Below are 15526 nucleotides of genomic sequence, written 5' to 3' on the forward strand. Positions count from 1 at the left end.
CTGAGTTGACAGCCTATTAGTAATATCGCCTATTTGGCCTTAATAACCATGTTTAAAAACGATCAAATTTGACCCTTTTCATTGAGTACGATTTATGATAGTAAGTACGATTCTGGTAAGTATGACCTAACCGTTACTTGTTATTTCGTTTGTCACTGTTCCTCATGTAACACACACGCACACATACCGTTTCTGCCGTTACATCCTGTGAACGCTGCCCATCTAATCTCTTTAATCTCCTCCCCTGTTAAGACCAAGCCTATGAACAACAGTGAGACTGACTAACACAGGCAGCAGCACTGGACAGCCATGCAGGCGATTCTCCAAGGAATCATCTTTTATGCAGCGCTGGAGCTGAAAAGGACAATAAAACTCATCCTTTGTTGCTGCATTGAATAATAAAATTGTCATGCAATCTGATATCCTGTGCTTTCTGTCCATTCTTTTGAAATTGTGTATTGTCCTACAGTAAATTCTCTATGTAGGATGAGGAAGGGATCCTGCAGGTTGTCCTACAGGAAAATGGGCCTGAAAATCCTGTGGGACTTTTTTGTAAGGGAACCTACAATTTAAAAGTGAAGAACACACTTTCGCAACAAATTTTAGCTCTATAGCAACATAATCCATGGTAATATTGTTTTATGTAATTTATAGATTAGATGTATAGGTCCTACAAATTATCAATCAATGTCTCAATGATTCACATTGCTAAACCAGCACAGGGGGGTCACCTGCTCTACCTCTACCTCCTGCTTCTCCTTTTACGCTGTCTACCTAGAAAAGTATGATCACATACGATAAAATCAGACATTAGCTTTATCATTATCTACTCGGTGAAAGAATGGTTTAAACTTTTAAACACGAGCAATAAATGCAAGGGTTTAAGATTTAAATTAACTGCATTGCAAGTCAAAGCCATGTATACTACAGCGGTATACTGCCACTTAGTGATTGAATTCGGAATTTACAACCCATCCGGAACTAAAAGACTCCGAATAAATATACAGGGGAATTTAACGACAGGACAGCATATTGACGTCGGTGTTACATTGTTATTTGTCCGTGTTTCCGCAAATTTGGTTGAGGTTACATCAACTAATCGACAAGCCAGCTAACTAATGGGGGTTGCGAAACATTGAAATTGGCTTGATCAACTGACAAAAGATATTTAGTATGCAACGAAGACGGGTAATAGGATTACGCTACCTGTTGTGCTCTTTTATGACAACCTATAACTAACGTTATTGATTGTTGTTGGTTAACTAACTGTGGAAGCTGCTAGCTATGTATTGTTACAGCTGTTAAGTCTTTGTTGAAGTAAATTAGAATTAGAGTAAGTGTCCATACGGAGGGAGATCATGGCGACTCGTAAACAGAAAAAGATGATAAGATACGTGGAAGATGGCAGTTTAATGAAGCTGAAGTCCTACTTCCGGAAACACTCCGACCTCGACGTCAACTTCTCCCAGGGTAAAAAGCGCAGGACTCCCCTGCACCTGGCCTGCTCGCTCCGTGATGACGCCATCCTTCGGCTTTTGTTGAAGTATGGAGCCAACATCCTTCAGAAAGACAAGAAAGGGGACACGCCCCTACACATTGCTGCTAACAAGGCTCTGAAACATGGCAAAAGAGGTGAAGGTCTGCCAGTATTACTAACAACAAAAAGATGCAGCTAGGATAATAACATGCCTTCTAACCTTTTAAAAAAAAAATGTACCCCCTTTTATCATGTAGTTTATGATGACCTCGTCTTGCCCCTTCAAAAGAGTTGCCCAGATGCCATGGTTGCACCAAATAATGCAGGAGTTACACCTCAGGACCTGCTGCAATGGATGAAATTTGAGAAGGTATGAATGTCTCTGCCATATGCATGTGTAATATGTGTTTTAGGAGAGAGCTAGGACATGATTGTATGGTGTGTACATCCTTGAGAACTGTTTCTGATGTTATTTTTCTCCCAAAGACTGCACCTAGGGAAAAGTCTTCACAAGCGACAGACGCTGAGAAAGAGTGGCAAGAGAAGCTCTTTGGGGAATGCCAGGATGAGTTTTTTGAAACATTTGGACAATATGATGGTAATGTTTCACTCTTGAATAATTTGATTTAAATAATTGTACATTGTCATATTTATGTTGTTTTTTTCTTCAGCAGATGATTTATTTGCGGAAGATACCGATGAGGAGGACTTTCAAGACTGGGCAGATAGAATTAGACAGGAGTATGTCACTAAACAGCATGCAGAGGCTCAAAGACTGGCATCCTCAGGTTTTCATGGGAAGAGGAAGAAAGAGGCGGATGAGGAGGATCGGGCTAACAGAGAGCTGCATGAGAGGCTACAGAGGGAGCATGAAGAGTACCTGGCGCGTGCTGCACGGAAAGAGGAGGAGACGCGTCAGGGGAAGAAGCAGCGCTACGAGGAGCGATGTGCAGATACCTTCAACACTGACACTGCAGCAGCGGCCACCACAAAACTGAGTTATCGGGACATCCCCTGGCCGGCAGCAAAGGGCTCAGTGGAGGAGATGGTGGAGGTGATGCTGCATGGTGCAGATAGGAAAGACATGCCAGTGTTCCGTAAACTCCTCAGGCGCCAGCAGACCGTTTGGCACCCGGATAGGTTTGCCCAGCGCTGTGGGACCCGGCTGGAGGAGGGAGACAAGCAGAGGATCCTGGAAACTGTCACTGCTCTCTCACAGGAGCTCAATAGACTGGCTCAGAGCCTCAGGTGACAATGTCAGACTGGAAAGGACCTTATGAGATGTTGAACAGTCTGTCGTTTAGCCACTCACGGTCCTGTACATGCAGGGCAGTGGTTATGTTTCCAGTGGTGGTCAGTCATTTTGATCTGTCAAAACTAATTTCTTGGATAAACTTGGCTAAGCTTCTTATTCTTGTCACCATGCCAAAGTGTTGAGTGAATGCCATATTTCTTAGTGTTGAGTTGTGTACTTCTCGGCACTAGGACTTGATGTAAGAGATGATGTTGCTAGAGAGAATAAGTGTTTGCCTTGTTAAATTTTAAAATTAATTAAAAATAAATAACCTGTTATATCTTGATTGCATAAGTGTTGCTTGAATCAATACTTGGAGGAGGCACATTTGGCAGCAAACCGGCATGAATCTTTATGCACACCTCTTAGGAGTGCAACATTTATCCATTATTGGCAAAGGTTCTGCCAAGTTGGTTAGGGATCATTGATGGACACTGGACATCAATCTTCATGTTATGTTACTGATTTTTAAGCTGTCGGAACTGAGAATATTTGTATACACAAATGTTGAAACAAGTTGTGTAAAGCCTGTGTATAGACAAAATGATTTATCAAAAATGTAAGATAGCATCCAATACCAATATTTAGTGAACACTTACGCATGAAATTAGAATGGTTTACATTAGTAAGTGTTACTAGCATCATTAATAATGTTGATAATGTCATGGTAACAATGCATAAAAAAGGAGAAAAGTCAAAAGAAAAGACTTGTTATTATGATGTTGTCAGGAACCCGGCCCGCCTTATTCACAAGTTCAGCATGTTACCTAACTGAAAAAATTCTGAAGCTATTTGGGTTAAGGATTGGGAGGGGATCAAAAGGACCATGATGACACAAACTGCACAATACACTCGACTAAGTCAAGAGTGCTGATGAGATCAAAGTGGGGGAAAAGAAAAAAGATCACAGTAAGTAAACAGTTTGACACTTGACTTGATTTAAAAAGAGAAACTATTGGACAGCATTTATTAACCTACCACCACCTACAATCCTTATACAGGCCTACACACACAAAGAAAGGGCAGATGGTTCACCCTAATTTGAATGATGGAACTGAATAAATGAAAGGATGCTCTAGTTGCCAGATTTGGTTCAAATCCCCAAACGAAATAATAGCTGTAAGGCAATTTCGCCCTCGATATAAGCTAGCAGAAAAAATGCACATTCAAATATGAATTCATCTACAATTCTCTGTGTTTTTGGAAATGTTATAGACGCATACATTGACTGTACTAGGCCTAATGGCTGTGTGTTTATTTATATATTGCCACAAGGGCTCATAGCCTATGAGTCATAGGCTTTATTGAAAATAATGTGGTATTTTCGTATTGGTGATTTCGCTATCAAAGTGTATTATTATTTGAGTGTATAGACTGTGGGTGTAGGCCACACCCTACCTTTATACACTTTTGATAATAGCGGCGTATACTCGGGTGTCAAAATTCAATTTGAGGACTAAAATAAAAATATCTGGCAACCTGCAGGCACGCTCAGACTATATAGGCAGCCAACATACTGCGATTAAAGAAAAGTATTTTATTTATACTTACCCACATTTTAACTTGTACTTTTTATGTACAATTTTGGATATTGTCTGCTGGCATGACTGACATATATTTTTATTTTCTATTTTGCGTAATGAGCAATCTTACACATAGCATTGCGACGGGGATATAGTTGACTCTTTGTGATAGCGACACAGGATGACGCGTATTATCTGACACGCTCGATAAAATATGTGCGAAGCGATAGAAGGGTGAGGGTGTATTGTTTGTTTTCTTACAATTTAGGGGACCTAATGATCTAGTGTAAAAGCTCGAGCGTTATTATCGATGAAATAACTAACCCGTTAATAGGCAGAGTAATTTTGCCAAATTGAGAGAGCTTATACTCGATACAATGTATTAATTTTCGGAAACGTTATTGCGAAGCTTGGCATTATAGACACGCGCAGAGTTGTGATTTCGCGTTGGTATGATTTATTGGATGCAACTACTGCTACAATTGTCGTAGAGTGAATTAATAGGCCGGAGGAGATTTCGTCAGCAAGGTGCCGGTGGCAGATAAGATGGGGTCGGTGTTCCGAAGTGAAGAGATGTGCTTGGCGCAGTTATTTCTACAGTCCGGTTCAGCATATGATTGCATAAGTGAGCTGGGAGAAATGGGTCTGGTCGAGTTTCGAGATGTAAGTAGGCTATTCCACTTGTCTGTCGAGCCAATGTGCAGACTTGCAATGCAATAATAGAAGCATAGTGTATATAAATTAGTTAGGCCTACTCAGTGTCTGTCAGTTGTCAATTATATGTCATGACCAAAACTGTTCTTTGTGTGTGTGTGTGTGTGTGTGTCTGTCTGTCTGTCTGCCTGCATCGGACTACCAGTGCACCCAGGGTTATGCCTACGTGTGTCTATCAGTCCAGTTAATGTGCTACTCCTGGATCAATTATTTGTAAAAAATAAAATACAATGTAGCACAAACTGATTAAGCAAATCAGTTAAAGCCTTATTTGATCACATATCCCCCTATTCTGTGATTGTCTGGTAGTCATGATGGAGGTCTCTATGCAACTGCATATGGTCTGTCTGTCTATATAATTCAGGGCCTCCAAAAACCTGTTACCCAGGTACCTTGCTCACTGGGTTTGTTTAATTTCATTGTTGTGACCTGACCTAGATTTCAAAAGCAAATGGATTTGGACCTTTCAAAATGAAATGTTGATATTTAAATGATACATTCTGCAAAATAAAATGTACTGGAAAGGAATCTATTTCATGAACTCCAGGATGTGAGCATTGGGCCTCCTGGCAAAGTCACTGACCACTGTGCTCCTCTGGTTTCAGATCAACCCCAGTGTCAACTCGTTCCAGCGACGCTTCGTCAGCGAAATCAAGAGATGTGAAGAGATGGAGAGAATTCTGGGTGAGGTCACTGAGATGGACACTAGACCAAGACTACCATACAGATGTAGGATCCTAATTTGAGCTTGTTTGCTACAGCAGGAAAATAATTCTGCATATTTTTTTTACCTTTATTTAACTAGGTAAGTCAGTTCTTATTTTCAACGACGGCCTCGGAACAGTGCCTTGTTCAGGGGCAGAATGACCAAATTTTACCTTTTCAGCTCGGGGATTTGATCTTGCAATCTTTTGTTTACTAGTCCAACACTCTAACCACTAGGCCACCTGCTGACCCATAATAATCCTGTGAATTATAATGTGAATTATAATTAATGGACATTTTTGTAGGGGTTGATAAAAAAGATTATTAGGGCAAATCAAGTCTGACATTTCAAAGTGGAAATTACAATCTTTAGAAGCCTTTTTAAACCTAAAATACACTACAAGTTTGCCTTTCCTGCGGTATAGGAAAATTCTCAACAACAAAAGAGAGATCAAATTAAGATCCTACATCTGTACCTTTGATTTACTGGTGGGGTTTGATCAAGCTCTGGTTACCTCTACAGAGAATTACATATTGCTTTTGGTAACAGCAATGCAGTGGGATTGAATTACAAGTCATTCCTCTGTGAAAGACTGGCTTTGTGCTAGATATAGATCTCAGTTGTTCTTCTACAGATAATTTTAGCAAGACCTCTTTATGTTTTGATCAAACGTGTCTGGATTTTATAACTGTAAATACTCTGGATGTTTCAACAGATCCCATGATGATTGTGTGTTCTTTTGTGCTCAATCAGTGTTTGTTTATCTGATTAAACACTTGTTTTAAATAATTTTTTGTTTTCTTTGTACAGGGTACCTTTTGAGGGAGATCCGAAAGGCAAATATTGCTGTGCCAGAAGATGATGAAATCTGTCCAGTCGCCCCTCCCCCCAAACATGTCCTTGAAATCATGGTAGGTCTGAGATTCTGTTTGTCATGTAATGAACGAGTGCTGTGGTTGATGTTCACTGTGGATGAATCGCTGAGTTGGTAAATGTTTGAAGATAGTATTGACCATGTGTGGTTTAGGGTATTGATTGTGTGTTATTAATGGTTGAGGGGAACTAATTCCCATATGATTCCTGTGGTCAAGGGGTGTTGACCGTGTGTGGTCTGTCTACTGTGGTCCCCCAGGAGCAGCTCCAAAGGCTGGAGGTGGAGCTTAGCGAGGTGGCCAGGAACAAAGAGAAGCTGCAGCGGAATCTTCTGGAGCTGACCGAGTACACGCACATGCTGAGGATCACACACACCTTCGTACACAGCCGCTCCCGGGTTAGTGCCATCATGTCTATTTACACAACTATGACTCCCACCATACACATTACTATCACATAACCTCGCCTCATAACTGCCTAATGCCATTTAAGTGACACATACACTTATCAGACTCACCCTTTGCTCGATTGCCCTCCCAGACACAACTGTCAGTTGACTGTGACACCATATATTGGGTCTTTCTGTCCTCTCTTCATGCGTTGAGTATCCTCATCACCACACACATGAGTATCACCTGACTTTCAACAATGGACATTTGGTCATGTGATTCCACGGCCAATGATGCATGTTTTTTTTAGCTTGTAGATTATAGGCCAGGGTTCCCCAACTGGCAGCAACTGGTATTTTTATTCGCCCCCCCCAAGTTTTCTGAGAATTATTATTTTTTTAATGTTGGTTGAATTTTCATTGTTGGACATAAAAGACTGTAAAAACACCAGGAAATCGTCTCCAAGTGATTTTCATTTTGTAAATCTGTTCCCAAGTATTCCCATGCGTAATAGACACGTGATTGTATACAAATGTAAGCAAGGTTTAAAATTATTATGTTTTAGTCACATATTATATCTGTTCGGGCTTCTTGCGGTCAACTTGCAGTCTACAAATCATTTTTCATTATGTTCCGGCCCCCCGACCATACGCTGAAGAAAGAATTGGCCCATGGCTGAATCTAGTTGATGATCCCTGTAATAGGCTACACTTGACAATAGGTGTAGCAATGAATTTCAACCATTATGTAATAACTTTGCTATTACAGATTTACAAAAGGTCTAGAAACTAATAATTAACGTTTTATAAACTACTTAAGTACCACTTTAAGACTTACCCTTTTTTTTAAATCAAAGGCTACTGGTATTTGTGGGTTGATCATGCAAACCTGGCCTTTCCTTGTATGCAGCATGAGGCCCTTGGCCCCCAGTATGAAGAGTTCCAATCCATTGAGTCAGACTCTGGAGGCTGCACTGGCATGCAGAGACTGGGAGCCAAGCTGGGGTGAGTTTCACAGACAAACATGTATAATAGAAACTCACATAATGTGTAGCTAATCACTGTGAGAGTCAGCTTAAGTAAGTGGTGAGTCCTGAGTGGTAAAGTCTTCCTCTTGGCTGTAGGTTTGTGTCAGGCCTAATCCACCGGGTGAAGGTGGAGGCCTTTGAGCGCATGTTGTGGAGGGTGTGTAAGGGGTACACTATCCTCAGCTATGCAGAGCTGGGCGAGAGCCTTGCTGACCTGGACACGGTGAGTAGAAATAGAAAGAAATACGGATTTCAGAAATCTATGTTTACCGTCATGTCATTTTTGGGGGGTAATAAGACACATATAATATGTATTGTGTGTGTGTACCTTACAGGGTGAGATCAGCAAAAATGTTGTGTTCCTTATCTCATTCTGGGGAGACCAGATTGGACAGAAGGTCCAAAAGATCTGCGATTGGTATCTATGCTTTTGCCAGCACAAAACACAAAATCATCCATTGCATGCACACTTCTTCATCTCTCAGGCCTGTGTCTCTCATTGATCTGTATCAGTGATATTTTTGTATCCTTTTCTTCCAGTTACCACTGTCACCTTTACCCCCACCCTGAGAATGACGAGGAGAGGGCAGATGTAATGGACAGCCTAAGGACCCGCATCCTGGACTTGAACAATGTACGGGCAATTGCCAGGGCATTACCCATATGTCTGTCTGTCTGTCTGTCTGTCTGTCTGTCTGTCTGTCTGTCTGTCTGTCTGTCTGTCTGTCTGTCTGTCTGTCTGTCTGTCTGTCTGTCTGTCTGTCTGTCTGTCTGTCTGTCTGTCTGTCTGTCTGTCTGTCTGTCTGTTTGTTTGTTTGTTTGTTTGTTTGTTTGTCTGTCTGTCTATTTGTATGTCATGTTAAAGGCACGGCCCAAACAATGTATGATAGAGTTTGGCTAGATAATATTTGGATGACATCTCTCCATGTTCCACATTTGCATAGACACTAGTTATAAGACCTTATGCAAATACTTGAACATATCAAATCTTGTAACTGTCCCCTGGCACCACCAGGTGCTCCACCGCACTGAGGAGTACCTGAGGCAGGGGCTGCAGAAGGCCTCAGAGTCGGCCTTCACCTGGGTAGTGCAAGTGAAGAAGATGAAGGCCATCTACCACATCCTCAACCTGAGTAGCTTTGACGTCACCAACAAGTGTCTCATTGCTGAGGTGTGGTGCCCTGTCACTGACCTGACCAACCTGCGGGGGGCGTTGGAGGAAGGTTCGGTGAGTGAGGCTGTTGAGGATACCATAGTCCTACAGATACAGTAGTTTGTTTTGTCAAATCTGGCAGTAGTGTGTATAAATGTAATACATGCTATTTTCCCTTTTCAGAGAAAAGGTGATGCCACTGTACCATCCTTTGTAAACCGAATCCCAAGCAACGACACACCACCTACGCTCTTGAGAACAAACAAGTTCACCTCTGGCTTTCAGAGTATTGTGGAGGCTTACGGAGTTGGAGACTACAGGGAGGCTAGTCCAGGTGAGTACAGATTCAATAGACCAGTGGAGGCTGCTGAGGGAAGGATGGCTCATAATAATGGCTGGAACTGAATCAATGGAATAGCATCAACCACATGGAAACCATGTGTTTGATGTATTTGATACCATTCCCCTAATTCTGCTCCACCCATTACCACGAGCGCGTCCTCCCCAATTAAGGTGCCACCAACCTCCTGTGTAGTCGACAGACAAACCTACAGGTAGGCTAGTTTGGAACACTTTAGACACAACATTTAGGCAAGCTCAGGTGAGCACTATTAGAGTGATTCCTCATGAAACCCAGACAAAAAAATACTGTACCATGATTTTGGGGATATTCACGAAATGTGATCCATAGAATAGTCCTTTGGAGGAAGCACTGTTGAAATATATTTGATATTTTAATTTAATAAATTTAATAAAGTTGGCATATTTATTCAATTTTGGCCTCACCCAAGCCTCCTTTAAGACTCCATAATCTTTCGTCTGTAGGTGCTGCAAAGCAAACATTGGTGTCATATGAAGCTTTACTGCTTGCTCTGTATTATGAGTAGTATTTTGATTTCAAAAACTTTTTTTTTTACATTAATTAATATTGAGAAATAGAAACATGAATATTGAAAATATACCAATTTTGATTTGGAAAAGTATTCAATATATTGTTGAACATAATATACTCTACTGGCATATCAAAGTTCCAGAGTGGGATCATCATTCCTACTTTTAGAATTATGATCCAATTTGTAAGCACTACCAACAGAGTGAATGTGAAAATAGTTTCAAAATGGCCGCCCTCAGCTGGTGATTTTCAAAGTGTGCAGTGATAAAGGTAAAAGGAGGGCTATGATTAGTTACATTGTCGTCTATGCCAATTTCTCTATATAAAATGGGCCATAATTTAAAAACTAGCAGAGATCCCACTCTGGAACTGTGATATGCCAGTACAGTATGTTATGATCAACAATATATACAAAAAATTTGCCAAGTTAAAAATGTAATATTTTCAATGACACCAATTTTTGCTATGTAGCATCTACAGATAAAACATTATGGTGTCTTAAAGGAGGCATGGGTAAAGCCAAAATGTCATAAATATGCCAACCTTGAGTAATTATTTCTCAATTAGGCTTTTAAATACAAATGTAAAATATATGTCGACAATCCTTTCTCCAAAGGACTATTGTATGGATAAAATTTCATGAAAATCCCCCAAATCGTTTTTGTCTCGGTTTCATGAGGATTCATTATAGGATTCCAATTACTAACCAATACATGTAATGCAGACTAGTCAGGTTGAGCACAGTTATAGGAATAAATGAAAGCTAGTTGTCCATGCTGAACATTTTTAGCATTGGGCCAGTAACTGAAAGGTTATAGGTTCGAATCCCCAATCCGACTAGGCGAAAAATCTGTCGATGTGCCCTTGATCAAGGCCCTTAACCCTAATTGCTCCTGTAAGTCGCTCTGGATAAGAGTGTCTGCTTAATGACTAAAATGTTACATGTATCTCTGCTTGGCAGTTCCCTACACCATCATTACGTTCCCCTTCCTGTTTGCGGTCATGTTTGGGGACCTTGGTCATGGTGTGGTCATGGCATGCTTTGCCCTGTGGATGGTGTTGAAAGAGAAAAGCCACAAGCACAAGCGCTCTGATAATGAGGTGAGAGCGTTTTAAGTGTAATTTCTATCAAATTCGACTGTGTTTTTGTGGTTGTCTTGATTTTGATGTACTGCCATGAATGTTGGTCTTGGTTTCTGTGTTGTCCTCAGATCTGGACAGTGTTCTTCAAGGGACGTTATATCATACTAATGATGGGCCTTTTCTCTGTGTACACGGGGCTGATCTATAATGACTGCTTCTCCAAGTCACTCAACATATTTGGCTCAAGCTGGAGTGTTAGGGCTATGTTCACAGATCAGCAGTGGACGTGAGTGATCAAAACGAACACACAAAAACATGCACATTTGTACATTCCCAAGCACAGTATGCACAGAATAGATGGTCAGTGTACCTGTCGATGTGAACATATCGTTTTAATTTAGCTGTAACTGACTGAGGTTATTGTACTCATATTCACCTCTTATTCCAGAAATGAAACTCTCCAAACGAATGCTTTGCTCTCCCTTGATCCCAATGTCACTGGTGTCTTTAGTGGACCATACCCCTTTGGCATCGATCCTGTGAGTATACATACACACGACACACAGACATATAGCGATGCTCTCAGATGCTAAACACACAAACCCACAATCACGCACTCTCACATGTCCCTTCTCATGCCTTTCACTGCTCCCAAATCCCAGAGATTGACATTGTCTGATGTTATGTTCATGTTATGCTTTGTATCACACCCACAGATATGGAACATGGCAGTGAATCGTCTGTCCTTCCTGAACTCCTACAAGATGAAGATGTCCGTCATCATAGGGGTCGTGCACATGAGCTTTGGGGTGGTGCTCAGTGTCTTCAACCATCTGTGAGTGAGCAGTTGGTGGTTCCTAACCGTAGTCACAAAAGTTGAAAACTTCAGAAAGGGTTTCTCTAAATGTAAATTCATCCTTTCCTCCCCTTCCCTATTCTCTTCCATTTATCCAGGCACTTCAAACATAATTTCAACGTCTACCTGCTGTTCCTCCCTGAGTTGCTGTTCCTGCTATGTCTCTTTGGCTACCTGGTTTTCATGATCCTCTACAAGTGGCTGGCGTTCGGTGCACGTGACTCCCGCCTGGCCCCCAGCATCCTCATCCACTTTATCAACATGTTCCTCATGCAGGGAGGGGACAACACCCCTCTCTACCCTGGACAGGTGGGTGTTGGGGATGGGGTGATGATTCTGAGTGCTCCCCCGAGTCTGGGTTTCTCAGCATCTGTATCTGAATCTCTGAATGTCTCTTTTGACCATCTATCCATGTGGCTCTGTGTTTGACTCTGTGTATTTTGATCCACAGACTGGGCTGCAGGTCTTCCTGGTGGTGGTGGCTCTGCTGTCTGTGCCTGTGCTGCTGTTAGGAAAACCAGTCTACCTCTACTGGCTGCACCGTGGAGGGAAGGGCCTGCGATTACGCAGGGTGAGTATGGTGGAAAGAGTCATGTATGAGCTTGTTACCCATATGTTTTCAGTAAATAATGTATGTGCACATTTTAATGTCTGTTGTCTGTATTTTAGGGATATGAGAGAGTGAGGCGTGTGAGTGAGGATGATATGTCCCAAGCACCAGCATACGATGATGATGAGGAAGAGGGATTGGATGACCTCATGACCAGCAGAGAGACCCAGCCTAAGGAGGTCAGAACCACAACTATACATCTCATATACACATTTGAGTACATCACTGTTGCGTTTCTGTCTAATCAATGTATTTTTCATCTTTCAGTTTGACTTTGGGGATGTGTTCCTGCACCAAGCCATCCACACCATAGAGTATTGCCTGGGCTGCATCTCCAACACGGCGTCTTACCTACGTCTCTGGGCCCTCAGTTTGGCCCACGCTCGTAAGTATCGGACTCACTACACCTTTAAAAGGCCACAAGGGGGCAATTACTATAAATTACTGTTTCTATGTTCAGATATTGATCCATACATCTTCCTCTTACTGTGTGTCCATCTATATGTTTGTCAGAGCTTTCGGAGGTGCTGTGGGCCATGGTGATGCGTCTGGGCCTCAGGATGACCTCCAGACTGGGGGTGCTGTTTCTGGTACCAGTGTTCAGCCTTTTCGCTGTGCTCACTGTATCCATCCTGCTGGTCATGGAAGGGCTCTCAGCCTTCCTCCATGCCCTCCGGCTGCACTGGTGAGTCGGTCTTTATACTAAACTACGTGATGCCTTACTGACTGACTCATTCAGTCAGTCAATCAATTACTCTCTGTTAATCACTCATCTACTCTCACATACTCTCTCATTTCCCAGCGGTCACCTACTCAGTATAATTCAGTATCTTTTAATCATTCACTTAGTAATTTGTTCACACATGCATTCATACTGGTTGTTTACATACAGTATGTGAATGCTCTCCTTTCCTAGGGTGGAGTTCCAGAATAAGTTCTATCATGGGACGGGTATCAAGTTTGCCCCCTTCAAGTTCTCCACCCTGCCCTCAGTCTTTGAGCAGGACGGTTTACTGTGACCAGCGACAACCAGATTCACTGGATTTAAACAGGAAAACATGTACCAGGAAGGATGCTATGGGTTAGAGCAAGATGGCACACTGATGAAGAGGAGAAACCGCAGAGCAGTGCTGGGATGACTTGTAGCAAAGTTTTTCAGCATACGGCTTTTGACACTATTGGCTGCATTGACTGCCTTACATCATAAATATGTCCATATCAGCTAACCTCAATTCCTGAATTCAGTGGGATTCAAAACTGTTCATCTAGGTCTGTTGAAATGTACTTTGTACTGTTCTGGAGTAAGTGATGCATCTCACATAATGGCCACATTAAGCCAATTTTGTGGATCCAAGCATTTTATTCGATTTTTGTAGGAAAGAGTGTTTTTTATTGTTAATTTATTACTTAAGACTCATATTTATCACTTAAAGTACAGAAAAAATGTTGTAGAAGCAACACATAAAGGACAGGAGGTCATATCAATTATCCTGATTTCTAGTGCCATAACAATTTCTTACCGATAATGACAAATGTGAATACCACGGCTGCTAATTGTGCAGCTTTTCACAGTGCGTATCCCTGTGAAGACAGCTTTGGACATATAGTACTGTATAATGAATTGTATACTTGTAGATCATGATGTTTCTCCTGTTATTATACACCATGTGGCATTCTTGGGAAGATAAAAGATGACAGCTCAATTATGTATTTTTGCAAACGACATTGCCACAGAGCACTTTTCAAATAACAATGCAGAAATGATTGTACAATAAAAGTCAGCATTTTCACTGATGACTAGTCTTACTGTTGTAATGCGAATGTTAGGTGCTACTGCTGACAAGACACATTTCACAGGATTGAAATATTTACAGTTGAAGTCAGACGTTTACATACACTTATGTTGGAGTCATTTAAACTTGTTTTTCAATCACTCCATAAATGTCTTGTTAACAAACTATAGTTTTGGCAATTTGGTTAGGACATCTACTTTGTGCATAATTTTTCCAACAATTGTTTACAGACAGATTATTTCACTTATAATTCACTGTATCACAATTCCAGTGGGTCAGACGTTTACATACACTAAGATGACTGTGCCTTTAAACAGCTTGGAAAATTCCAGATAATGATGTCATGGCTTTAAAAGCTTCTGATAGGATAATTGACATAATTTGAGTCAATTGGAGGTGTACCTGTGGATGTATTTCAAGGCCTACCTTCAAACTCAGTGCCTCTTTACTTGACATCATAGGAAAATCAAAAGAAATCAGCCGACCTCAGAAAAAATATTGTAGCCATCCACAAGTCTGGTTCATCCTTGGGAGAATTTTCCAAACGCCTGAGGGTACCACATTCATGCCTGGTTCCTCTCTAGGTTTCTTCCTAGGTTCTGGCCTTTCTAGGGAGTTTTCCTAGCCACCGTGCTTCTACACCTGCATTGCTTGCTGTTTGGGGTTTTAGGCTGGGTTTCTGTACAGCACTTTGTAACATTAGCTGATGTAAGAAGTGCTTTATATATACATTTTGATTGATTGACTGTATGGCTAAAGGTAAGAATGTACCCACCATCGGCAAACATTTCTACTTTGGCCCCCAAGACACACCCAACTGAACTTTGTCAGTGAAATACCAGTTTGGCTACCCAGAGAGATGTAGAAAGATTTTTTTTGCCTGTAGAAGTTTGTTTTAGAAAGGAGCCAAAGTCAGTTGGGATAATAAGCAGTGAGGTCATGGAACCAGAGATTTTGTTTATTTTGGGAGGTTCAGGTAGTCTTTGTGGTCCCTGGTTAATTTTTTAAATTCTGTTAATTCTGGAAATAATAGCAACAGGGTTCCTGCTTTGCGATGTATTGCCTAGGACAGGACTCTCCATCCTGTAGGTTTTCAATCTAGCCCGGATCTAGCGCATCTGATTCAATAATTAGCT

At 41.4% G+C, this 15526-nt stretch overlaps 2 protein-coding genes across 4 annotated transcripts; both read left to right on the forward strand.

Annotated features, from left to right (window-relative positions):
- The first annotated feature begins 1065 nt into the window (after positions 1–1065).
- LOC120025818 (NF-kappa-B inhibitor-like protein 1) lies at positions 1066–3062 on the forward strand. 3 transcript variants are annotated; one of them, XM_038970501.1, is made up of 4 exons: positions 1066–1632; positions 1735–1847; positions 1964–2075; positions 2149–3062. In XM_038970501.1, exons 1-4 carry the CDS (start codon positions 1359–1361, stop codon positions 2727–2729), a joined length of 1080 nt encoding a protein of 359 aa, XP_038826429.1. In that variant the 5' UTR covers positions 1066–1358; the 3' UTR covers positions 2730–3062. The 3 variants fall into 3 exon arrangements, with proteins under 3 accessions (XP_038826429.1, XP_038826431.1, XP_038826432.1); XM_038970503.1 differs by having other exon boundaries at positions 2152–3062; XM_038970504.1 differs by having other exon boundaries at positions 1532–1632; positions 1767–1847.
- Positions 3063–4754: 1692 nt separating this feature from the next.
- LOC120026440 (V-type proton ATPase 116 kDa subunit a2-like) lies at positions 4755–14369 on the forward strand. Its single transcript, XM_038971303.1, has 20 exons — positions 4755–4957; positions 5614–5692; positions 6525–6625; positions 6847–6984; positions 7886–7980; positions 8100–8226; positions 8339–8421; positions 8544–8637; positions 9019–9231; positions 9340–9490; positions 11010–11149; positions 11260–11417; positions 11580–11670; positions 11848–11966; positions 12086–12296; positions 12439–12558; positions 12657–12776; positions 12865–12982; positions 13111–13282; positions 13514–14369. The coding sequence occupies exons 1-20, from the start codon at positions 4841–4843 to the stop codon at positions 13614–13616; spliced, it is 2550 nt and encodes an 849-aa protein (XP_038827231.1). The 5' UTR covers positions 4755–4840; the 3' UTR covers positions 13617–14369.
- The last annotated feature ends 1157 nt before the right edge of the window (positions 14370–15526 follow it).

Source organism: Salvelinus namaycush, chromosome 31 (assembly GCF_016432855.1).
Source record: "Salvelinus namaycush isolate Seneca chromosome 31, SaNama_1.0, whole genome shotgun sequence".
Lineage (NCBI taxonomy): Eukaryota > Metazoa > Chordata > Actinopteri > Salmoniformes > Salmonidae > Salvelinus > Salvelinus namaycush.